Source organism: Cordyceps militaris (genome assembly GCF_000225605.1).
Source record: "Cordyceps militaris CM01 unplaced genomic scaffold CCM_S00009, whole genome shotgun sequence".
Taxonomy (NCBI): Eukaryota; Fungi; Ascomycota; class Sordariomycetes; order Hypocreales; family Cordycipitaceae; genus Cordyceps; species Cordyceps militaris.
This window is the reverse complement of record NW_006271977.1, coordinates 375,396-400,822: the sequence shown is the minus strand read 5'-3', so window position 1 is coordinate 400,822 and position 25,427 is coordinate 375,396. Positions and strand designations below refer to the sequence as shown.

The 25,427-nt window shown below is 53.3% G+C and overlaps 2 protein-coding genes across 2 annotated transcripts; both read right to left on the bottom strand.

Moving 5' to 3' along the window:
- Window positions 1-19,403: 19,403 nt before the first annotated feature.
- CCM_09438 (ATP-dependent RNA helicase dbp-2) lies at window positions 19,404-22,043 on the bottom strand (the record flags this gene model as incomplete). The annotated part of the gene is made up of 6 exons (XM_006674572.1): window positions 19,404-19,450; window positions 19,518-19,673; window positions 19,730-19,858; window positions 20,408-21,484; window positions 21,536-21,699; window positions 21,886-22,043. 6 exons carry the CDS (start codon window positions 22,041-22,043, stop codon window positions 19,404-19,406), a joined length of 1,731 nt encoding a protein of 576 aa, XP_006674635.1.
- Window positions 22,044-23,007: 964 nt separating this feature from the next.
- CCM_09437 (alternative NADH-dehydrogenase) lies at window positions 23,008-24,904 on the bottom strand (the record flags this gene model as incomplete). The annotated part of the gene is made up of 3 exons (XM_006674571.1): window positions 23,008-23,081; window positions 23,159-24,463; window positions 24,538-24,904. 3 exons carry the CDS (start codon window positions 24,902-24,904, stop codon window positions 23,008-23,010), a joined length of 1,746 nt encoding a protein of 581 aa, XP_006674634.1.
- Window positions 24,905-25,427: the final 523 nt, after the last annotated feature.

The window sequence follows — 25,427 nt, the reverse complement described above, 5'->3', positions numbered from 1 at the left end:
TGATTTCTGATCCAGTGCGGAATTCTTTTTGGGCACCACCCCCCCTGGACGCCACAACAAGTTCAGTGTGCCCCCCCTCTTTCCAAGACATCCCCCAAGCCCCCGGATCCCTGGGCTGCAACTTTTCCCATTTCATGCCCACGCCCTCTCCACTTCTCATATGTATGCCTTGGACAAAAAGTCCAGCCTCGTTTCCTGCGGAGAGGGGGGGGCGTGGGAAGCACACCACACCGGCAGTGACGGTTTTCTTTTCGCCTCGGCTCAGCGCAATCGCCAGTAGCGCAATGCGGGGGGGAAAGGCCGTTGATTTTAAAACGATGAAACTTTTAGGGGGATTGAAAAGAGAACTAGCTTTAAAAGAAAAAAAGCGCTTGGAACATTTTTATTTCCCGCTTTCTGTATAGGGGGGAGAGGGGGGAAAACGAGTTGTTTCTTGTATTCTTTCTTTGCGCGAGGTCTGTTTGTTTCCTGGGTTGTTTAGAGTTGCGACGTGCATCTCGCATCGCCAACTGTCCTTGCGCCGGTACGCACCCAAGTTCTAGACCGCTAAACGCGGCATAACAAAAAGATAAAAATAAAAACTCGAGACGAGAGACATGAAAAAGCGAGGCAATGCAAGGGAATCGACGATGACATTCTTTCAAAGTTGCCCCCCTTTTTCTGAGGTTACTTCTGACGACTTGCGCAAAAAAGTGTGTGTGTGTGACATATGACTACAAAACTTGCTTCATTTTGCCCGCATTGTCCCGATATCCATACCTCGCCGTTGTTCCTTGTCGATAAATGCTTTGTCGTGTCTCTCTCTCCCTGGTCCAGCCCCCCTCCGTGGGGGCAAGGGGCCTTCGGTTGTTTTCCCATAACGGTAACAAAAAAAAAGGAAGATTAAAAAAAAAGAAAAGTACAGGGGAATAAAAACAAAAGAACTCGGCTGCATACCACGTTACTCTTCTTTCGGAGCATCTCTTCCCTTTCGACCTGACCGCCCGGTCTTTGTTGTCATCACGCCATTCCCAACCAAACCAAGGCATCGATGAATTGATACCATGGTTCGTTCATTCGTAGTTTTACCAGTATCTGCGCAGTCCCCCCCCTCCTATTATCCAACTTTGCCTAACCTACCTGTCCCCGTTGTTCGCAATCGGTTTTGCGGGGGAGAAATGCGACGCCGCCAACAACCTCAGTTTCTGGGTTTAAAATAAATAAAACCCTAGAATCGATCTCTCCTTCATATCCGCGTTGCTTTCCCCGATCCTGCTAATGCTAGCCCATCAGCCCCCGACCACCACCCCCTCCCATGTATGTAGCAACTGGAGATAGTTGCCTAGATCAGGCGTTGCCGAGTCCATGCAGCGTAGGGCTTAGCTCGTCCGCGCTGCAAGTTGAAAGAAAAAGATCCTTGGTCCACAACTACAATGGATAGCCGTACACCTTTGTATTCCAATACAATAAAAAATCCCTCGTGTAACGCGAGGTCAAACAGGACCGCCTTGGACTACGGTGACGTGCCCATGTATGTATGTATATGTATGTACCTACGTATGTATGTGCCCGTCAACGTGCGGTGTGCCTCGCTCTTTCCAAAGTTCCCAGCTCGGCTACGCCGGTGCATGACGCGGTGCCATGTCGGTGCAAACAACATACAGCAACTCCAAAGTCTCTTTACACCACGTACTGAATTTCGTTGAGCACCATGGCGTTGTCACATCAGCTCCCCAAGTCAACCCAAGTCCAGCTACAACCAGATCCTCAGTGCGCCTCATCGTGATATCCCCCCCCAAGTAACTCTAGTTCAATATGACGGATAATATTATATCATTTGTGGCTCACCATCTCCCCGATCCCGCTAGCCAAGACCGAACCCGATAGCGTCCGGCGCCGTCGTCGGCGCCGTTGCGTGACAAGCGCTGCGCCCCCCGTCGTAGATTTGTCGCTAACGCATCGTGCTAGTTGCGCGCGCAAGCCCATCGTTCTTCTTCAACGGGGAAAAAAAAACACGCGATATCGAACTAGTCAGACATTGGACGGAACCATGCTTTTCCACCACCCTACTTCTAGTATTACGTAGTCACAAACAGCCCCCCGCAGACCTAAGGCGCCTGGCTTGCTTCTAGCGCCAGATTCTCGCTACGTTGCCACATATGAGTCACGACGCCGTCCGACGACATTCTCCAAAACCTAAACAATGCTGTCAATTGATGCTTCTGTTGTTTCCTATGTCGGCCTACTCTTCTTCTGCGCTTCCTCAACTATCCGCCCTGAGGCATAGCCCGTCTTTGCGCTGCACAAGAAACAAGAAACCACCTGCCGCTTCGCGTGGTCAAAGCCAACGCAGCAAACTTGGAAATCAGAAACCCGCCCTAGAACAAAGTGCAATGACCAAACAAAAATAAACAGAGAAAAAACTTGCAGACAATTTTTTGTAGTTTCAAGTCTTTGCCGCCCCCAAGTACTTGAACTTGCACTGCTCAAAGGCAGGAAAGTCCAAGCATCCTCATATATAATCGTCACCTAGGAAATGTCCAAAACAAGGCACAGCAAGTCAAATAGAACAAGTCAAATAGAACAAGTCATCAAAACAAAACTGCACAATGAAAAAGAGGGACAAACAAAGAAAAAACAAAGGAAAAAATGAAAAAAAAAAAAAAACACACACACACACACAAAAACCCTCAGCTCCGAGTCACCAGCCCGTGACAGCGCAATTGAAACAGAAACCATAAATTAACAAAAGCCACCCCCAAAACAAAAAGGTATCATTGCGGCAATCCATCCGTGTCCGCCCGACAGTTTCGCGGCTTGCGACAACGGGAAACCTTTGTATCCGACTCTGTTCATTAAGCTGTACCCAACTTTTGTCATCGTCATGTCTTTGAAAAAAACACCACATTTCCGCCCTCCAGAATTAAAAAAAAAAAAAAAACAAAGCCACACCCCAACCCAGACGCAGGCTAGCGAGGGCCAGCCTTCCATCTGCAACATCCAAACTCCGTAGTCAACAAAGAGCAAAGACGACACCGCGACTACCAGGTCCATCGTGCCAAAAAGGAAAGAAAACTTGACCAGTTCTTGCCTCCGAGGCATACTGTACCAACACCATGGGAGGGTAATATGCGTTGCAACGAGAACCGTCACCAGGATTCCGTATCATACACATGCATCATCACCGAACAGGGCGTCACGTCACTGCCACCCTGGCTAGTGGTTAGGAGGTTGGCCACCGTTAGCTGCATCACTGGTCAGCCACTGCCTCAATTCTCCAAAACACAACTTGTCCTAGACTTACGGTGGTTGTAAAGGTTCGGGTTGGACGGGCCGCCGTAGGGCGACTGCGGTTGGTACGAAGGGTAAATGTGGCCAGTGGCACCGTACTCGGGCAGGGGCTGTTGAACCCCCGAAGGAGGTGCCGGATACTGGGTTTGGTAACCAATGGGCGGCAGCTGAACGGGCTGTCTAGACCCGGCATAGCTTGACGCAGAGACACCATCGTGACCAGCATCTTGACTACCATTGGCGGCGCGCTGGCGCTCGTCGTCGGCCTTGCGCTGGGAGTCTTCCTCCTTCTTGCGAGCTTTCCATTCCTTCCTAATCTCTTTGAATTCTATAGTACCCATCATTAGCAAATGCTCCTTGAAATCTTTTCGCTTCTTTTTGCCCCTCATGTTGGCTCGCCATCACTGAGTTTGCGCGGCGTGATTGGAACTACGCGCTAGCGTGCGCTCGCGTGCCAGCCAGGTCTGTCTGGCGAGAGCGCCCCAAAACATGCTGCAAAACACGTGTGGAGAGCCAAAAAGTGTTCCCCGGACGACAGAATCAATGGAGCAATCAAATAATTCAAAAATCGTCGCGGTTCACGGCGTTGCGCTGTGTGGGCGCGGGAAACGAGGCGGCGAAATCGCACAAGTAGGCAATGGCTGAGCGTGCGGGGGACTTACCCTCTGGAGTTCGTTTCTGGCCGTGAGATTGCATAGTAACGTGAGCATTGAGATGGTTCAGAGTACCATATGCCTTTTCGCAACCGTTCCAGCCGCACTTATACATTCGTTCGATTTCCTCGTAGCGGCGGCGGGGTCGCTTATGTTGCTGGGCACCAGGGATTGGGACGAAGGAGTAGACCTATAGAGAATAGCAAACGTGTTAGCGCGTCGGGGCAATTTTGGGTCTTGGCTGGCGGCCGAGGTCGCGCAGTCGTCGCATTGGATGCGCTCGAGGCGCGTCGAGGCGCGTCGGAGCGCATGCAATCGCGAAAGCAAAGAAAGCATACCTGGCTAGGGCGTTGCTGAGGAGCAGAGGCGGGAGAGTGTGCGTAGACATTATGACCCGGGGTCATAGGGCCAGCGCTATGCTGCGTGGCATAACCTGCCCATTCGGGTCTGGGCTGCGCGTACATGTTAGGGTTGGGGTGCGAGTAATTATGCGCCATGTCTGGAGTTTGCGCATAGGGAGAGTGCTGTCCGTAAGGATAGGTAGGACTGGGCTGGGAAATATTTGGATCTATAGGCACTTGGGTGTCAGAATTGACGATGGGGGTTTGATGGCTTCGCCCATCCGACTGGGGCAGAGACGGACTGTTGTTTGGTTGTTGCGCCATACTGCCGATAGAGGGGGATGAGGCAGGATTGTATGGACGCTGGACGTGATCCGGGTAGGCAGAGGTCGCTCTTGCGGGAGGAGGGTAGACACCGTAGTCTGAGGCCGGAGTGGCGGAGGCTGGATAGACAGCGTCCTTGGGAGGGGGCGGGTACGGCTGGGCAGCAGCGTGGTCTGTAGATGAAGCTTCCGAGGGAGCGTCGCCACCAAAGTTGCTTGGATATGGCGAAGGCAATCCTGTCTGCTGCGGGAAGTCGGAGCCGGCACGGTCCATAAAGTTGGTGGTGTCCAAGAGAAGATTGGGAAAGGTGAGGGAAGAGTCCAAAGAGAAAGGGAAGGGTCCAAAGATAAAGGGAAGAGGTGGAAGAGGTGATGAAGGAGGCGAGTGGGAGAATGGGGTTGATGTGAAGTCCAGATGAGCAGGCGCAAAGTACCACGAGTACAGAGAAGGTAGTCCTAGAGTCCTTGACCATGGAAGGAGAGAGGACAGGTGTGTAGCGCGTGTTGGCGTCGCGGGAGCAGCAGTAGCAGAAGTACTAGCAAGTAGTAGTCTGGTACTAGCAGCCGGTGGGAGTGTGTCTTGTGATTTTTAGGGTTTTCAATGACTTTTTGAACCGATCAAGACGAGTTTGCAAGTGAGACGCCACGCTGTACAAGACTGGTGCGCTCCCGAGCAAGTACCAGGAACCAAGAAAGGAGCTGGAAAGAGCAGCGACGAGCGGTGTTGGAGAGAAGGACGACGAGGTTGCCCGGGTACGCTAGCTTTTAGCTTTTGGGTCGAGGCTTGCCGCGTCCGGTAAGGGCTTGGGGCTTGGTCTAGGCAGAGGGGGCAATTTTTGCCAGTAACCTTTGCAAGGCGCGCGAGGCAAGAGTATGACGGTATGTGGTGACTATGCGGTACGGCTGGGCTGGGCTGGGAAGGCCGCAGATATTCGAATAGCGTCCAAGTGCGTTCGGGTTAGCGTAGCGTAGCGCCCGAAGGAGGGGGGTGTGCGTATGTATGATGGCGAGCGGCCGAGCGAGATCAGACCAAAAAAAATTATAACTAAGAATAAATGAATCGAGCAGAAGAGGCTAGGTAGGCTCGTTCCTGGTCGGGTCGTTTGGGGGTGGGTGGTCGATGGCGCGTTGTTGGTGGCAGGTGGAAGTGAAGCAGCGTGGTCGAATTGGCTACCTAGGTGACGCGACGCGGGGGCGGAGAGAAGGGCGAGAGGGAATAAATGTTTGGATGGGTTTGCGACGAAACACGGTGGATGGGAATTTTTTCTGCTTAATTTTTTTGCGATGAACGAGATGAACAGGCGCGCACGGAGAGCAGGGTGGCGCAAAAGCGGTATATGTTTTTTTTTCTGGGTGGTTGTGTGGTTGGTTGGTGGTGGTGGTCCCGGGTCTGGGGTTTGGTGGGCGGAGAGGACGAAGCACGGGTCAGTCAGTCGCCTTGGGCTGCCTGGGGGGGGGGGATGGTGCTGGACGAAGGCCACGGGCGGAGGGCGAGGGCGAAGAGGAAGCGATGTGCGTCGGAGCTGGGTGCTTGCAGAGCGGCGGCGGTGGTGGTGATGGCGTGTGGTGGTGTGTGTGGGTTGCTGGATGGATGGATGATGGATTGAGCGGGGAGGGGGGGGGAGTGTCCAAGGAGTGATGAAGCTGATGAGCCCAGGCAAAGCCGACAAGAGCGACAAGAGGACGACCAGGTGGGTGGGTGGTTGGTGGTTGGTTGGTTGGGTGGATGATGGGTGGGTGTGCTGAAAATACTGCCATGGTGCATGTCCTGGACTCGCCAACCCACGGGACATGCGCCCAAACGCCCTCCCAGACGCCCAGAGGCGTGCTCGCCCTTTCCATTTCACTCGCAGCGGTACATACTCTCTTCTACAGCAGAATGTCAACACAGCGACGAGGGGTTCATGTTGGCTAACTAACTAACTAGCATTGTGTAATCCGCAGGGGCACTATCGGACCCAGTCCTTGCATGGTCGGTCGCTGATCTCGACGGGGCCAGCAGCCAGTAACATCAGGCCCAGTTCTTTTCTTCCGCCTCGGATCAACATGTCCTCCTCATTGCTCGAATCACTGACACGTCTAGAAAGGGGGGCTAACAAACCAAGCGTCCAGACTCCAGATTCAAGAGTGAGATGTGGGATGGACGGGGAGGGCGTGGGCGTGGGCGCTCGCAACCGGCCAGTTGCCAACATCAGTCTAGCGCCCTGACTCGAGAATGGGGCAAAAAGATGGACAGAAAAGAAATGGGAAAGCCCGCAAAGAGAGAGGGTGCAAGCGGCGCGACATTATTGGACAATGCGACTTCTATCCCCCCAGGAGGCTGAAAGACCCAGGACCAGGGAGGTGGAAAGGTGGCGCACCGCAAGCAGGTTGGCGATTCCGGGAGGACTCGCCTCGTCGTCTATGTCGAAGAAACGCTATACGATGCAATAACCTAGTTACGCTCTTGTCCGAATGACAACTTGGCTGACTGCCCTCGCCTGCCGGTATCTATGATGGAACTGGTCGGGGACTCGCCGAGGACGAATGGTGGCGTCGTCATTCGACCCCGTCCTTTTTTTCCCCTTCAGCTTCTGTTTATTAATAACTACATCATTGTTTGGTTTTCCAATTGCGTCGTCGTTGCCCATCTCCCACCCCTCGTGAGCATGAACGCTATTACACTACCTTGCTATCTCGTTAGTGCCCCAGGGCGGCAAAGATGGGTAGTTTGTAGGCTAATCGCCCAATCTATAGTGCCCATGCCTAGTCTGTGATGGGTTTGGGGCCGCACGCGCTTTTGTTCCTTAAATTCTCTGGCGGTTAATCATTTTAGCAGCAAGCGGGATGGCTATAGTACGAGGGGAAGCGCGCGAACAACAACAAGGGAGCTATGTGTGCTTGGGGAAACTAGTAAAGAACCGACAGCCTTCTTTTTTCTAGAGCGTTGGACAACACACCAACAGCCCACCGCAGCAAGACGAAAACGAGAACAAGTCAAGGTTCAAAAGAAGACTCGATCGACAAGGAGAGTTTTTTTTTTTCCTTTCTTCAGCCCCAGAGGAAATTACAATTTGAAATACCCACGGAGGCTTGACCAGAGCACTGCGCGGGGGGGGGGCCTCGTTCGGCAGCAATGCCAGCCGGAGAAGAAAAGGGGGGGCGTGTCTCCGGAACGGGAATACAGAGTATCCAGGACCTCGATACGAACAAGACCGACAGGACAAGATTTATGACAAAAAGGAAATAAAAAAAAGAGACGGCAAACTCCATGACCATGGTATTCTTGTTTTTTCAGCGCTCCTAGGGGGCGCACGCGGCAGGGGGTGTGAGTGTGACCTGGCTTTTTGTTCCCTTCCCCACAAGAATGAGAGTTCTGGGCTTCTCAGTCTGTCTTTTCCCTCACAGATGGGAAAGCAAAAGACTCAGAGAATAGAAATGATGGAGCCAAAAAAAATTAAAATGTCAGCTCCAATCCATAAGTGGCCCTTGTTATGCTCTCAATTTTCTTCCCTCTTGATTCTGTACGAATTACATGGACGAGATTGTCAAAGAACATCTCCCCCCCCCCTCTCTACGGTATTTGCAATTCGGCAAAAGATTGTCAGACATACAAACCCTTTCTGTCTCATTGGTGGCTTTTCTTCTCCTCTCTATCCGTACCAACGAGTAATTCAAGCATTCCATGTGCCACTTTGTTGCTCCATTATCCCTCGCAAAATGGGAAACTCTCCGGATTCTTCATCAGGCGTCTGCGTCACGAATAATTAAAACTAATAATAATCAGTAATCCCCTGTCCACTTCCAGCTCGCCACCACCACAGTCTAAAAGTTGCCTGCCGGTCCTACATTTAGCCTTGCCTGCAAGTTGTCCAGAAAGAAGTAATAGTTAATGCCAAAGAAAAAAAAGAAAAAAAAACCTTGAACAAGTTCCATCACAGGGTTCTCCCTGTAACGTTATTCCTCTGATTCCACTGTGTCTCTCATCCCATGTGACGCCCTCTTTTTGTTCATCCCTCACATCCCCTGGTGAGGGGCTGTAACTTCTCCGTACTACACCTCGGCACTCACATCCTATCATCAACTTCCTGTCACCCTGTCGTCCAGTTCATGCAACCCCAACCCTAGGCTCTGACCTAGTCCATCCCTTCATCTCGCTCCGGAATACCGGTGGGTGTACGGATACGGCCTGTCATGCTGGCTGGTTGGCAGGTGGTGTGGTTGCGGTGCGCCACCATTGCCCCAACGCACATGTCTCTCGCGCTCTCTTCAGTCCCCTGTGCTTCCACAGCTGCAGACGCGCTCATCATTTCCAGTTTCACGACCGCCTGCGACTTTGACCGTCCGAAGCAAAAAAAGGTCGGGTCATCTCCTCCCGGTGTCAATCCAGTCTCCCCCTTCAAGTACCGCCCTCACCCAACGTACACCGGTTCACGAATGCTTTGCGTACGCCCCTGCACACAGCCTTCATCTCTTGCTTTCTACGCCTTGGGATGACAGCCCCGTCGTCCTCCATCTCTCCCCCGGCCACTGCGGCGTCTCGCCCGCATCCACCCGGAGCTTTCTTGTTAGTCAACGACTCAAGGTGCAAGCCAGTCAGCAAGCCCAAATGTAGACCCAGTAGAGAAGCCCGCGTTTCCCAGACGCGTCCCACTCGGCTTCATGTTTGCCCTCTGTCATTGTCGCCATTTGTCGCAAAAGAACCCCCAGGTCTCCATCCTGCCCACTCCTAACTATCGGAGTTACTACAAAGCGAAAACCCGTAGCCTATGGCTTGTTCGTCATGCTGAACGAACCTTGACGACTTCGGGCCTGCTCCCAAACTCAGCAGTGCTGCGGATCCCTTCTTGTCCAGTAGTGTCGGCCGAGTCTCTTGATTACCCCGGGCTGGGTCACACTAATAAAAGTCCCTTGTCCGCGTATGGTAGCATTGTGCTGGCAACTGCTTGCACCTTGCGAGCCTGTTCTCTTCAACTATCTTGGCTCCACGTCAATAGCGACTCACTTGAGAACTTATCTTGTGCCCTCTGTATATGTGACAACATTTTTCTATTGTACATTGCTCCAAGCTTCTAGTTGCCGACGCATCATTAAACAGGAATAGACTAGGATAGACTAGTTACATTATGCAAATGGCGCTCACTTCGCAGCGCTCTGCAGAGACCTGTGGCTGTTAGATCGATTAACTGTCCACAGTAAACGTATAAACCAACCATGAACGGAATTATAGCCTGCCTGCATTTGCATAGTGCATAGTGCAGAGTCCGTGCGGGATGCAACGACCACCCCCATGCTCAACCCAACAACCCACCAAGTTGTCTACATCTGCGGCCTAACTAATCTCCTACTTAAGAGAGGCATGAAGGAAAGAGCTAGTACTTGTACTTCAGATGTCCATGTGAATGAACTCTGGGCCTCCCCGCCTCTGCGCCTCAGTGCCCAAGATTTCACCACTGTTTGCTCCAGCACACTCTCAGCGTTGTTCAACTCAAGTGACATCGTAGCAATTGCCATGATGCAATTCCCCTCATGTACTTGGTACAGACTCGGAGCGGCCAGTGCGTCAAAGTGTCCCCGTCCAAAGTGGGCGGCCGACTGCCCTGGTTTCTCTCATGTAAATAATGTCGCAGAGAACGGACAGTTGCGAGCTCCGGCTTGTATTACGGGCTCGGGCCCCTCCCTGCTGCTGAAAGTTGAAAGGTCTATCTTTTCGCTGACATTCGTTTCTTGAAATGAGTCTCTGGGCAACTGACATGTCCCCTTGTCCCCTTGTCGCCAGAATGACATTGAGATTCAACGGCTCTGATACTAGGTATATAAGCCTAGCCTAGTGGTTGCCGCTACAGATTATGGCAAGTCTACCAAAAAGAAGCTTGGTTTTAGTGAGTGCGCGAAGAGCCAAGACGATGTGGCTCGCACGGCCCAACGCTATTCCAGAGCCAACGGCGCTCAAATCGCAACGCCAAAGTACTGGTAGCCTAGCGATCTGCGCGTTTTTGAACTTCCCCGAGACCAGGCCATCGCATCGCCATGCTGGCACATGTACGAATAGCGGCCGCGCTCCACCCACGCTCCCTGCTTTGTTTCGCCTTAGACATGGTCTTTTTCTCTTCATCTGCATCTTCTGGCGGTGGGCCAGCCAGGGTTGGCTCCTTGATGGATTGCTGGGCGTGCAGCGAGTGCGCAAGGATGCCGAAAAGAAGAACTAGACGTGCTCGAACAGAGTGGTGTGGACAGGAATAGAAATTGACATGGCGCACACCTAGTTATCTGTCGCCTGTGCAAAGTCGGTCAATCCGTCGCTCCGCAGTTAACGCCATATCTGCCGGCTGGAGGACAACGTTGCGGAATTGATTATCCTGTTTCGTTTCTCGAGTATTATATCGTTCGTTAACCCATCAAACCTAGCACAGATGTTAGCACCAAAGTACAGCGGTTCCCAGAACAATGGCATGCACTAGGGCTCCCCCTTTGGACAGTCGATCGGTCTAGTCTGAAGAGGCAAGACGCAGTGCAGGCACGGCGCATGCCTAGCTTCTGATCAGGGCTTCGTTCTTGCTCGTTAGCAGGGCTGGTACTGAAACTTGGGACGAACCACCGACTACGCCAGCGCGGGTTAGGGCCTCAACTGGGCCTCGAAGGCCCTCTCGCCGTCGTCGTTCAGGAGTCTACGGGCCTCCCTAGTGGCGATCCAGACACTTGGGATTTGCATGGCAGACGGCCGGCGCCATTTACAGGCCGATTGGTAAAGAAGCTAGAGCAGGTGCCCCTGCAGGTGATTGGGGTCAGCATCGTTCACATTGGACCATGATAACGATGGAATTAGGCTCAGCGTTCAACGCGCGATCAGGCTGTCTGTCGCATACTCAACGGAGATGGGAAGGAGAGGCAAACGGTCGTGTCAGTCGGGGGGCCGCCTCGGTTGTGTGGCCTCAGCTGAACGGCAAACGTATCGTAACGAAAACGAGCACTGAGGGGTCGGGGTGGCCGAAAATCAAGGCAGATTTTATTTTATTTTCTTGGTCGGCTGCGGTCCCCATCGAGAAAGGAAGGGAAAAAGGAAAGAAAGAAAGAAGAAAAAAAAGGCTTGCAGACGCAACCTGCCAGTTCAGGCGGGCGGCAGCCAGCAAGCCAGGGAAAGCCCCTGTCGGCAAGTCACATTACCACTTCCATGGTCCAGCATTCCGGTTCTGAATACAGACAAGTAATAGGACGGTAAGCAGGTAATAGGTTGACGATACTGGATGGTGCCGCTCACACACACAAAAGGCAGCCGTCTGCAGGCTGCAGCTCTGAGTTGTGGCTCACTGTTTGTGTGCAGAGTAATGGCAACTCAACTGGCAGCCGCCACCGCCCGCCCGTGCCTCATCTCTTGTCTCCTCCATCCACTGCCAAGTACAAAACGCATGCTTTTCATTCAATCAAATTTCGTCCATCCAGCCATCCAGCCATCCAGCCATCCAAAAATCAGCAATTAATCCGTCAATCATCGTTTCTCGATTACCTCTCCGATAGTTACTCCACCACTTCAGCAAACGGTGTGCCTCTAGCGATCATTCAGCACAGCCCCTCCCCCCCTCCACGACCAAGTCCCGACTGTCCGCCACCGACCCTCCTCCAACCATCCATCCATCCATGCACCACCATCAGAGGCCCAGTGTCATGGGCGCCTCCGCCGCCTCCTCACTTTGGCATTGGGCCGTTCAGTCACGCTACTTCCGCGGCACGGGGACTGGTGCATGTCTGGTGCTGTCGGTGCGAGCCACAACCTCAACCCCCAGATCTAGTCCCTCGTCGTCTGCCGCTAACCTCGTACCATTAACCCAATCCAGAACTGGTGTCTTTTCACTGCGTCTCCATGCGTCTGTCGCTCTTATCACCTTGGCGCGCGTCGGCTGTGCTTCCTGGTCAAGCTCATCACACACAATCAGAGTACAGCCTCATAGCTTGGGACAACGTCCACTTGAGGGACAAGAAAAGAAGATCAAAGTATATTATGCGCATATCATGTGTCCAGAAGACGCCGCACGTTGACCTATGTTACACGTGTGCGGGGATTCTTCCTGCAATGCCACCGCGTGCAAGCCGTCGTTCCACGCAGTCGGGGTAATTATATGCCACTGTGCATCAAACCAGAACCATTGGCCTGCCACTACCGGTATGCCTTGCGCCCTCCACTGCAGTCCTTTTGCAGCTCGCATGCGTTGTCGTCGCGTCCACGGATACCCATACGCCGGCCATATGTCCTCTTACTGCGGCCAGCCAGCCATCCACCACCGACCTGAAGTTGGCAGCAGCCTTCGAGCCTCGGCAATGACGGCTACCCATGCTCTCGACTGCCAACGCCTGCCGTCCCGCATGCGCATGTATCGTCTCTCACCGACAATCAGCATGGGACCATGACTGCATCCGGGGTGAAGGCGATCAGCCTCGCAACGGTTTCTGCCAGCTCCCTGTTTCAATGTCTGTGCAACCACCCCGCAGACCGGCCGTCCGCACAATCCGTCCCTACAACTCACGAGAAACCTGCCATGTACCTCTGCCAAGGCTTAGCATAAACCGCCGAGGAAAGACCTTGCTGAGTATGTCTATTGTGCGGATTTTAGGGCGACTAGCAATCCCCGCGTTCCGCCATTTTATTTATAGCATTGGCGCGCCTAGAATCGACCTTGAACCAGTGGATCGGGTCTTTGGCGTACGCTACTGATGATGCCCCTGGCTTAATACAACAGCTAACTCGATAGGTACTAACACTGTACTACCTCTCGAACCTGGGGAAGCTGCTGGTTAGCATTCCACTAACGAAGGGTGGTTGCACAGCGGCGCTTGACAAGAGACGGAAAAGAATGAATTGCATCACGCACCGAATTCCCATCTTGCGGCGAGCCCTGTCAAAAACGGGTGGACTTTACTCAGGCGCCGCGACCGGTGACCCCGCCGCAACAGGGAGTGCGGGCGACTTTGCCAACAGACGACGGCACGGCCAGTCACTTTCCTTTACAAATTACAAACCCAAGTTTTGATCGGTGTGACTTGCCCCGGCATGGTCAACTTGCACGAAAGTATCCGGACGGAGCACAGGACAGCTGTATCCGTACATTCGAATCCTTTCAGACACCCTGCCTACATCCTAGTTCTGGTGGCTTCAGCTTTGTGTAACCACATCAGCCTGGGATTCTCACGTGTCTTCTCCACTGCGCTGCAGAAGTGCCTCACCCAGCCCTGATCATTCGCTAAGATCTCTGTACGACAGCTGGCCGGCGTCAATCAACCAAACGTTGCAAACACCAATGCGGTCTTACTTTGACCCTGGACTGGCCAATCTTTTCTGAGGTTCAGCTCCTGCGCGTTCAACGGAACATAGCAAACAAAGCGAGACTTAGTTTGGAAAGGTTGTTCGTGTGAAGCCTGACAAATGACATGCTCTGCCAACCGGGCTACCTTGGTATGTTCCGAGCGACACATCGCGAAGCGTGAACACCGTTTTTCATTTGAATCGAACGATTCCTTCTTTGGCGTCGACATGAAATGCAGCGAAGAGCCCGGACGTCGTGTCAATGCACGAACCCTCATTTTAACCACTACCCATGCAGCCTCGACTCCATTCCTTGTATTCTCCGAAGCGCGGTGACTAGGAGTTGCAACATTACCACCCAGCGAAACGAACTAGGAGTCAGTTTACAGGGGTTATTGGGGAGGTGGAGGCTGCAAGCCGTGTCCACTCACCCCACACAACAGTGACAACACTTGCACAGGTGTCCGGACAAGGGCCGAGAGCCTGGCCTTGCCTTGTTGGTGGGATTGAATTGCACATGATCCTCGAACAGAAAGCATCAGACACGGCACGCATAGTGCAGAGTGTTAGTCATTCGAAATTCTACGTTGACGCACTGCTCCAGCATGGGTCAATATGCTTGACCATGGGCTGCAATAAAGTCTAGACGATGATGAACACGGGACAGCTTACACCTCTAGTCGGTATGCAACATTCATGAGCAACTTCTATCTACATGGCCAGTCACTGGAGTGCAAAGCACGATTACTTCTTGTATCAGTCAGCTCGGAGGTGCTGCAGGGGTGCTGTCGCCGTTCGTCTGACCAAAAGACGCAGCTTCCGAAATTCAGGGAAGTAGACAAGTCACTCACTACCTTCACTTCACATGATGGAACTTTATTATTAGGCATCCATTACTGATTTCAGTTGCCTACTCGAGCAAAAAGCTCTACCTCACAACGCGGTGGTGCAGACTTATTAGCGTCTGCATCGACGTAGCCCTTTCGTCCGAGAAGACTTGGTGCGGGATCAACAGCTTACATTTACTTGATGGCATCACGCTTTGAGAAACAATGTGGGCTCGATTGGCTAGTGTCGAGTCCTCCTAATATGATGCAGGACAAATATGTTCCACAGCAGCAGGCTAATATTAGGCCGAATATTTGACAGCATTCCCGCTTCTAGAATCACATTGAGAGGAGAGATGTCTCTTCTTCAGTGCAAAAAAAGCGGTGAAGGGTTTATTGTCCTAACCTGACTATGTGTACGACGCAGGTCAGAACCCGTGTTTACGCCCTGAGCCGCAGCATGGAATTATTTGGCATAGCGGATGTCTATCGCGCATCCAAACCGGTTGAGTGCCTGTTACTGTCCTGTCCCCTCTCGAACTTTTTCCTTCCTCTTCAACAAAGGCCAATGTCGCATCTGGATGCAAAATTCCAAGACCGATTGGGTGAAAATAGCGACTTCTCCAAGCTACCCCGGCGGCAGACTGGTCTCCGTCTTTCGACAGCACTCAACCTCTGCTGTGCTGGACTTGTCAATGGCTCGGTGTTTTGTGCGGGGAGATCCTAGCAGCACATCATCCACTAGCCCAGACCAAAATCATTTGCAGATGCCCTAAAGAACTGTTAGCCAGACTGATAGCTTCAGCGGCTGGCGCGCCCCGAGGCTAGGGCATCTGCGATCCCACACTGGCTCTGCCACGACGAAGTAGATCAGCCAAGCTCGCCATGACTGTTTGTACGACGACTACGGATGACAGTGGTCGACAAGGCTCTACAACCTCGTGTTGAGTCCGCTCTCTCTGGGCTGTCTGGTATCCAGGCCGCGATATGTCCCTCGAGATGCCTCCTACTGTCACCGACCAATCGAGAATTATACTATGTTACCTTATTGGGAGGACATCATCGCGTGTTTCAATTCTGGTCACGACCCTGCCGCCACCAAGTCAAGGCTTACCACGACAAACCACGCCCAGCAAGTCCGTGGCTAACCAGCTCTAGTCCCAGATCACTGATAGCTGAGACGGAGCAGGCCAGATGGCACTAAAAGCGCTTGCCAGGGTCAATACTAAAGACGTTGGTTGGCCATACGAACAATGTTCAACTTTTGAACCTCGTCTTATTAAGATGAGCATGAGAAATTCCAGAGGCCTGCAGAACATGCATGAGGATTATCTCTACGTCAGGCGATGATGGGCATGAAGGCACAGACGCATGGTGAGAAGTGTTTGGGCACCCGTCGGATCCTAAAAGCTGAGAAGTGAATCGACACCCCCCCCCCCCCCCCCCCTCCCCCTCCCCTCAAAGCACCGAACGTGGAACCCAAACTGCATGTGCTGGCGCCTATGGCTGACCCCGGCATCGTGCGCGTTTTAGCGACATAACTACTCCGTACTATTCGTAAGTACGGATGTACATGGATGCAAAAACTCACAACATGCAGAGGGCCACCTCAATGTTGAATACATAACTCTCGATGGCCAAGTGACTTGCTCGTTCGGGCCCTTGGTCAGAGTCAACTCATTCAGATCTACGGAGTTATGAACCATGTCCTAGACGATTTGGTTTCAGGATCAGAACACATGCTGGCCACAACGTTGAAACCCATTACAGCACATTTCAACGGAGAGTGTCGTTATAACGGTATTATTAGACTGATTTTACATTAATGGTCAACAGGCTTTTCCATCACAGACTGCGCTCGCTGGTTCTGATGCTGTCACTATCCGACAATTTTCGGGACGCCAGGTGCCCAGTTGATGCCCGCAAAACAGAGCCAGGAGTTCACTAATCCTGGAATAGACAGCAAGGATAGATAGGTAGGAGGGGTGTGTGCCAAATGCCGTTGCCAATCGAGCGCAGCACTGGGGCGTTGACTTATGGCGCTCAACTCCCGTGATTACTGGCTAGTGCCTTGGTCAGGCAAGCTTCTGCGGACCCCAGCTAAAGTCTGGCCGTTCGACACAACAGGCATCTGGGGCGCAAGTCCGCTCGCAAGCTGATGGAGTTGCCAGGACTCCGTGCTCCGTACATATGCGCACTGGAACAACACAATCTTGCAGCACGCGCCATTACAGCCAGGGTGTGCTCGTTGTTGGGGCTATGGTGGGTTTCCTCGATGGCCGTGAACCACGGCCGGCACCTCTGCTCACCACACTGGTCGGCGTTCATTTTCTTCAGAGACTCATACATGGCCAGGTATATCACCGCACACCACACGCCGCCACTGACAGCTTGGATGCTTCGAATCGCAACTTGGGAGGCAAGGGTGCAGTTCCATGCATGCCAGAATGTCTCTGTGGCTCTTGACGCGACCTGTTCAGCTGGCGAAATTGGTTTGTACATACATGACACTCAACAGCCAACTGTCGTCGGGCTCTAGCTTCTAGCTTCAAGGTGAAGGACAGGGCTGCATTTTAGACGGTTCTGTGCCACCCGAGCTAAAATCTGGGGCTAGACTGATGGGTTCTCCTAGTGAGACGAGGCTCCGGGGTCAATACGGAGCACAGCAAATGCAGCGGATGTGACCAAGGCGTTTGATGGCCAACCTGACGAGCGGAGAAGAAGGCGTGAAGCTGCAGAGGACCTCTTGTACACGTCAAGAGAACGCCACCACATCGAAAGCTGACACTAATAAACGAGGCCGCTTGGAACATTCTACCCCGGCAAGCCAGCAGTCAGCCAGACGGACCGCCGTCGAAGTGGTGTGCCTATGGCGTTCACACGACACGTTTGGACGGCATCATGTCAACCCGCATGTTAGTTGATACGACCACCCCAGCGGTTGTACTGTTCTGCGTCCTGTTTGTTCTATTCTGGCAAGAAAGTACCAGTGACCAACGTGCGGGAAAAGGCCGTGTCCACCACAAACCCTGGCGCTGAGCTCCTGATTTTTGGAAGCTTCTTATTACAACCTTCTTATTATTGTTCTGGGTCGACGCCGACGCCCCCCTCACCAAGAAAAAGCCTCCGCCCCTCTTTCTCTCTCGCGTGTACTGTACCATTTTTCCATTTGAGGGCAAGTCCTCCGTGCCCCCGGGCGGCACAATCTCCTTATTGTCGTTTGTTCTTTATTTCTCAATGCTTATCAGCAAGCCCCCCTCGCCCCCTCGTCCCCTTGTCACTAGCAAAGGATATGCGGAGTGCAGCAAGAAAGTTTCTCCCACCCACCAAGAAAGAAAACAGAACTTGCCGTTGGGGACATTATGGACTTGAAATCGTGGACGTGCTAGCCTCGAGGGCATCAGCTTATTGCTCCTTGCGTTCTCAGTCGCTGTTGTTTGCGTGGGCTAAGCCCTGTCGATATTAAAAACGTCTTTTTTTCCCTCTTCTTTGTTGTTTTATAACTATCCTATATACTCCAATACGAATGACCCAAAGCCCAAACGCACCACAGCACAACGCTGACAAAGATGCATTGCATAACATGGCATTGCGATCAATGCCGGCATTGAAATTGATGGCAATTGGCACTTTTGTCCTCTCTTCTTTCTGTCCCGTCTCTTGTCACCTGTGTCTGCACAAGCACCCCACCCACCACCACCAACTCGTTCCAACTATCCGTACACTGCAGCAGCATGGATGGATCTCGACGCGGGCGCGCTCGTGACGCCACACATGCGGTTTTTTTTTTTGGCCCCGACTTCCCCCCCTAAGTCAGAAACAGGCGAGCAAAGGTCGGTGATCGACGCTAGCCTACCGGGTAGTTGGGAAGAAGGGGGGGTTGTAAAAAGTGCGGTTTTCTGATGCAGGAGCCGATTCTGAGACGGAGCAGAACAAAAAAACGGTGCATGCTGTGTAACAAAGGCTTGCGCTGCTGCTTTTGCTTCGCGCCAACGTGAAGAGATGAGCCCCCCCCCCCCCCCCCCAGGTTTCCGGGAATACATCATCACACCGGCCCGGTTCGACGACATGGGAAAATCGAGGATGGCCGCAGACTTTGGAAATGACAACGCAACAGGACTCAAGACGTTGGAGCGGATAGATTGAAAAAAAAAAGGAGCCGAGAGATGAGCCGTGATTCAAATGTCACCGCCCATACAAGCAAATACGGGTTCAGCACGGAACAATGGCCTCCTACTCGTCTCTGTATAAAAGAAATAGCATGTTCTCAATCTGCGTGTGCTGTAATATCTAATCAGAAACAAAAAGACCAAGACGAAGCAAAGCAGCTAGCAACTCGAACCCAGAGCCTCCCTCCCCTCGCGCAACCTCGCGCAACATATTTCCACCTCTCACAATGTAAATCATAGAAGACAAGGTCGAGCAAACTGCAAGTAGATAATGATGTTCATTTCATGAAATCAGTACTCGCGAGCTTCTTGCTCGGCAGATAGTCTAATGAATTACTTAAAAATCGAAAACAAAACTGTAAAAAAAAAGCAGTCCGTGACCTCTATCAAACGCCGTGAGTGAGCCTCATTGGGCCTTTTCTGTACCGTGATGCAGTGTGCCGCATGTGGGTGCCTAGTTACTTTTGAATGTTGAAGCAATGAGAGCAAAGGTGCATGTCGTGAGAGGACTCGTCGTGAGATGACGTGTGCTACGCTAGGCAATCTTTACCAGCGATTGTTGCGTAGCGGCATGTTGTTGGCGTTGTTACCACCTGGTAATGTCGGCGTCAGAATCGTCGGCTTGGCCCAAAATCCTCTACCAACGACGGCGGAACCCACCTCTGCCACCGCCACCGCCGCGACCACCACGTCCCCAACCTCCGTAGCCACGGCCGCCGCCGCCGCCGCCGAAGCGGGCCATCTCAGCCAGACGAGGGTCAATCTGCTGCTTCGCTTCCTGAAGAACGTTGACAAGCTCACGAGCCTGCTTCTGGTCTATCATCTTGTCAGTACATCATCCTTCTCGCAGGTTTCTGGTATTAGCAACTCACTGTCAGTGGTGAAGAGTGTGATGGCAGTGCCAGTGGCACCAGCACGTCCGGTACGACCAATACGGTGGATGTAATCCTCCGAGTTGTTGGGGTAGTCGTAGTTGAGCACGTGAGTGATGTTACGAACATCTTTTCAAAGAAAGGTAACATGTTAGCAGGCGAAAAACACACACAGGCGTGTTACAGCAACGAGTTGTTCCAGCGCTAAAAGTGCAACGTCATGCAGATAGCTGCCGCAACTCTAGATGATTGTAGCTAGGTGCGTCGGCCAGTCTGCAGATGCATCATCCCGTTTGGCAATACGCCGAGGGAGAGGGGGCAATCCAATTGCGGTTTGTATGCAAGTTTCCAGTTCTGGAGAATACGAATGCAGTCACAGGTCGTCCTCGGAGATCAGGGAGCCTAGGCAGACAACAAGCTTGATCAGGGTCAAGAGATGCCCACCTCCACACTTATACCGGGGTGAGAGAAGAAGGTACAAGGGTGGAATACGAGCGTAGCCATGAGTGGCTACACAACGGATCGAGGCTCCAAGCAATGAGACAACCACGTGGATACGGTCATTCCAGGCAATTGCGCGCAGTAAAGATAGCCCCTAGACACACGAGAGTAAAGTATAGCACAAGTTTCGCTGGAAGTTGCCGTAATATAGGGGGAGGGGGAGGGTATGATACTCACCAATACCACGCGAAGCCACGTCAGTGGCCACCATGATGGGGCTCTTGTTGGTCTTGAACTGGTCAAGGACCCAATCACGCTCGTTTTGCTGCTTGTCACCGTGAATTGACAATGCGGGCCATCCGTCTTGGCGAAGGAATCGGGTAATGTCGTCGGCAACACGCTTGGTGCCAACAAAGATGAGGATCTTGTTCTCCTTGTTTTCCATGATCTTCTCAAGATGCTTGATCATGCGATCACGCTTCTCCATTTCGGTGACAACCTCGACAACCTGGGTGATTCTGTGGTTGGCAGCAAGTTCCATGGAACCAATGTTGACCTGGATGGAATCCTGGAGGAAATCGGCAGCCATGGCGCGGACTTCCTTGGGCCAGGTAGCAGACCACATGAGAGTCTGACGGTCGGGGCGAATCTGCTCAATGATCTTGCGAATCTGGGGCTCGAAACCCATGTCAAGCATGCGATCAGCCTCGTCAAGAACCAGGTAGGTAACACGGCGCAAGTTGGTCTTGCCAGCCTCGAGCATGTCAATCAGACGACCGGGAGTGGCAATGCAGACCTCGACACCGCGAGCTAGGTCACGGGTCTGAGGGCCCTTGGGGACACCACCGTAGACGCAAGTGTTGCGGATGCGGGAGGAGCGACCAAACTTTGTGATCTCTTGCTGAATCTGGACAGCGAGTTCTCGGGTGGGGGCGAGAACCAGGACAATGGGACCGTCGCCAGGAGCAAGAAGGGGTTGGGCGTTGATGTGAACGATGGCGGGGAGACAGTAGGTAAGAGTCTTGCCGGAGCCAGTCTCGGCAATACCGACAACATCGCGACCGGAAAGGGCCATGGGCCAACCTTGAGATTGAATGGCAGTGGGGGCGGGGAAGCCCTGTGCCTTGACTTCATCCATTACGTAGCGGGGGAAGCCAGCCTCGTCAAAGGTCTCGACGGGTTTGGGGACGGCGCTACCAGCAATGGTCATCTGGTGCTTTGCGCGAAAGGCTTCGACCTCGGCGTCAGAACGGTTCTCAACATCGCTGTTCACCTTGTAGAAATCCTTTTCGAACTTGGGGAGGGTAGAGAAGTCTGGTTCAAGAGTTAGCAACGCTGTCAAGTCAGTGGCTCATCAATACATACCCCAGTCCTGCTTACGAAGGCCGGCACCCAGCGCAGACATGCGGTCACCGCCGCCTCCGCCGAAACCACCACCACCGCCGCCATAGCCGCCGCCGCCGCCACCATAACCACCACCGCCGCCGCCAAAACCATTGGAGCCGCCGTTGGAGTAGCCGTTGCTGCGACTTGGTATTGTTGGTTAGCTAACTCAATTTTCCGTGTTTGCATCTCGTGTCTTTACAAAAGCCCAGTGCAGGCGTGACCCCTGTGCGCTAGCGCCATGGCTGAACAGGCGACATGACCAAAGCGTCATTGCGCCCGACAGACGAGCGTCCGAGACAACAACATAACAAATGCAAAGTATGACTTACCCGCCGCCGTAGCCACCACCGCCACCACCATAACCACCGCCGTTGCGGTCGCCGCGATCGTCACGATCACGTCCGTAGCCGCCACGGCCACCGCCGCCGCCGCCGCCGCCACTGTAGCCGCCAGAGCGACCGCCGCGATCACCGCCGTAGTTGGACATTGTTGGATGCTTGTTGTGTCGAGTGCCGAGGAAGTGTGCGATCGAGTCAAAAGTGTTGCAGAGAATGGAGTAGAAAGGACTGGAAATACGGGAGAGAACGCAGATGGAAATCTGACAAGATGGAAGTCTCTGCCGCGAAGTTGGGTACAGGGGAGATGATGAGAAGGGGATGATGTCTGGGGAGAGTGTGAAGGGGGTAAATGGGCGAGATAACAAAGATTTTTTTCCTTAGCCTGGCAGGCTTTCAACGGGCCTTCCGACTTTTTTTATGGGGCGCACTTGCTTGACTCGGCCACTTCTTGTGCTGGAAAAGTTTTCGACCCAAAAAAAAGTAGATGGCAATACATGATTGGCTCATAATTATGGGTCTCTCTGTTGGCTTTTCGTTGGGCAACTTTCTCAGTTTACAAAACTGCCTACCCGGCATCTGGCTGAAAACTCGAGGAAGACAGCAGGCCCTCGTCAGTGCGGTCTCGTGTTTCATTGGCATATGAATTCTGAGTGTAGGCAGGCTCATATTTATAGCACTAGGCTTGGTCACCCATCTGAGTAGTCGTTGTTGACTGTATCCTGTTATTCTCTGGGCGTAGTAGGTTAAATGAATGGTTGCAACGCTTGGGCATCAGTACGTTTCGTGATATCACGCAACAACGTTGACATGTACAATCACACAAAGTCGCGCTCAAAGATGACTGCCCAAAGAGGCAGCAGATAACAATAACTGGAAGTGATTCGCAGGTGGCCAACCGGACGCGTGGCGGCGTCGCTTTTATTTATGCTCTGCAAACCCAATTCTATGATATCCAAACAAACAAGAAAAGTAACAAAAAATACACGTATTATACTCCAACACCGGGAATACACCCCCCCCAGTAAATGCCGTCATTGCCCAACCGAGGAATCGCGGCGTGTTTGTAACGACGACATCGAAAGAGCCCTGTATTTTTCTTAACCTGGCGATTCTTTATTCTCGAGAAATATCGCGACCGAAAGCCTTGGACTTGAGCCAGTCGAGGATAACAAGGACACGATTGCGAGCTGGATTTTAGTTAGCACGTGACGTCGAAAAGAAGAAGCCGTGGACATGTCGCGGCTGCGAAAAGAAAAACACTTACTGCTAAAGCACATGGACAGATAGGCGCTTCTCCAGAAGAGGTAGGTCAAGCTACCACCGGTGGCCAGGTTTCCGTTCCACCAGCTGACATCGGCGACGGCCTTTTCGCTGCCAATGTAGGCCAGACTGCCCTGGTGGGAGTAGCGGAAGGGCTTGACGTCCTTGATGCGGCGGAGCTGCTTCTCGAGAAGCTCAATCTCGCGGGCGTCGTCAGCCGCGTTGCCAGCCTTGAGGTTCATCTTGCTGCTGAGGTCGTGGATGCGGCCCTCGAGGCTCTCCGTCTTGGCCATGTTGTTGAAGAGGCGGGCGAGGAAGCTACCCTCCTGGGAAGCGACCTGGGCGGTGGGCGCGTAGCCGGCGACGGCGCAGTCACCGACGGCCCAGACGTCGCGGGCGCCCTGGACGACGAGGTACTCGTTGACGGCGAGACCGCGGCGCGAGTCCTTTTGGGCGGGGATGCGGGACATCATGTCCTTGACAATGGGGCGGACGGCGTTTCCGGTAGCCCAGACGAGGAGGCCGTAGGGGATCTGGACGCGCTCCTTGGTGCCGTCGGGCTTGCTAATCTCGGCCTCGACAGTGTTCTCGGTGACGTTTTTGACCATGGTCTTGGTCATGATGTCAATCTTCTCCTCGCGCAGGGTGTTTTCCGTGTAGTCGATGAGCTGCTTGGAGAAGGAGGGCAGGACGTTGGGAAGAGCCTCAATGAGGGTGACCTTGAAGCGGGGGCTGATGCCGGGAACCAGCTTCTTGATGTCCTCCTCGAAAAAGTCTTGCAGCTCACCGGCAAACTCGACGCCGGTCGGGCCGCCACCGACAACAACCATGTGCATGAGGCGGTTCATCTCCTCCTCGGACTGGCCGCGGAGGGCAGCCGTCTCGACGCAGTCCATAATCTTCTTGCGAATGCGCTGTGCGTCGCCAATCTCCTTGAGGAAGCAACTGTGCTCTCTGACGCCGGGGATGCCAAAGGTGGCGTTTTCGGCGCCGACGCCGACGACGAGCATGTCGTAGGGAATCTCGTTGGGGGTAGCGGGACCCTTGATCTCGGAGTTGTCGACAACAGTAATGACCTTGCGCTCGGTGTCGACATGGGTGGCCTCGGCTTCGTAGTAGTTGGCGGCACCCTTCTTGTGGCGCAAGATGGCGCGCACAGGCTCCATGATGGAGCGGTGCTCAATCAGGCCGGTGGTGCACGAAGGCAGCAGAGGGGTGAAGAGGAAGTAATTGCGAGGGGAGACGACGACGACATTGTAGTTTTCGGTATTGAGGTTCTTGAGAAGGGCGACGGAGCCCCAGCCGGTACCTTTTTGGAAAAAAAAGTGTTAGTCGAGGCATTGCCGAACGTCGGAGTAGCCAGAATCGAGATGCGTCACATACCTAGGATGACGAGGGTTTTCTTGCTCGGGTCAGGGACAGACTGCTCGCCGGGGTTGCGGTCGTCGTAGATGACATAGGCCGTGTAGCCCAGCGTGCCGAGGACGGAGAGGTAGGTGAGGCGCCAGATCCAGCGAAAGGTTGTGCGTAGCTTGCCGGGCCTGGGCTTGGGGGCCTCGTCCGAGTAGGGTCTGCGGAACGCGAGGCGGCCGGTGACGGCGAGCCTCATGGACGGCGAGGGACGGGCGGCGCATCGGGACGTAATGGACGAGGTGCGCGCAGCGGCGGAAAAAGCTCTCGCAGCGATGCCGGCATGGAGTTGGAGGCCGGGCCTGGCAGCGGCCGTGATGGCTCTTGATGTAGAGGCCATTTTTTTTCTTCGTCCGATTCGCAGGGAAGGTCGGGTATTGGGGAGAGAGCGCACCCGCTTCGACGAGATGAAGAAGAAAACTCGTCAATGGAAAAGGCCACAGGGAATTGAGGAACAAATAGCCTCGCAATTGGCGCGAACGGGTTGGCTTGTTGTTGGAGAGTTTGCCGTCAAACGGGCGAGAGAGAGGCGGCGCAAACAAAGTTTTGGCTGGCGCCGGAAGAGGAGCTCGAGCTGTTAGGAACAGGAACGGGAAGTACCTACTAGGTAGTCAGCCACGAGTCACCAGCTGCCAATAGAGGCGCAGAAAAAAAATCCCGAGAAAACCAGAGAATAAAAATAAAAAATGAGACAAAAATTGGAGCCCAGATAATCCACTCTGGCTGTTTGCAAAGCACAAGGGCTTTCAACCGCTTGTCAAGGCGGGTTCCGCGGATGAACCTGACTGACCTCGCTCAGCGGTCTCGGTGGCCTCTTACAGCGCTTCCAAGGGGGGCCGTTGGCGGGTCTGGCAGGCTGTTTG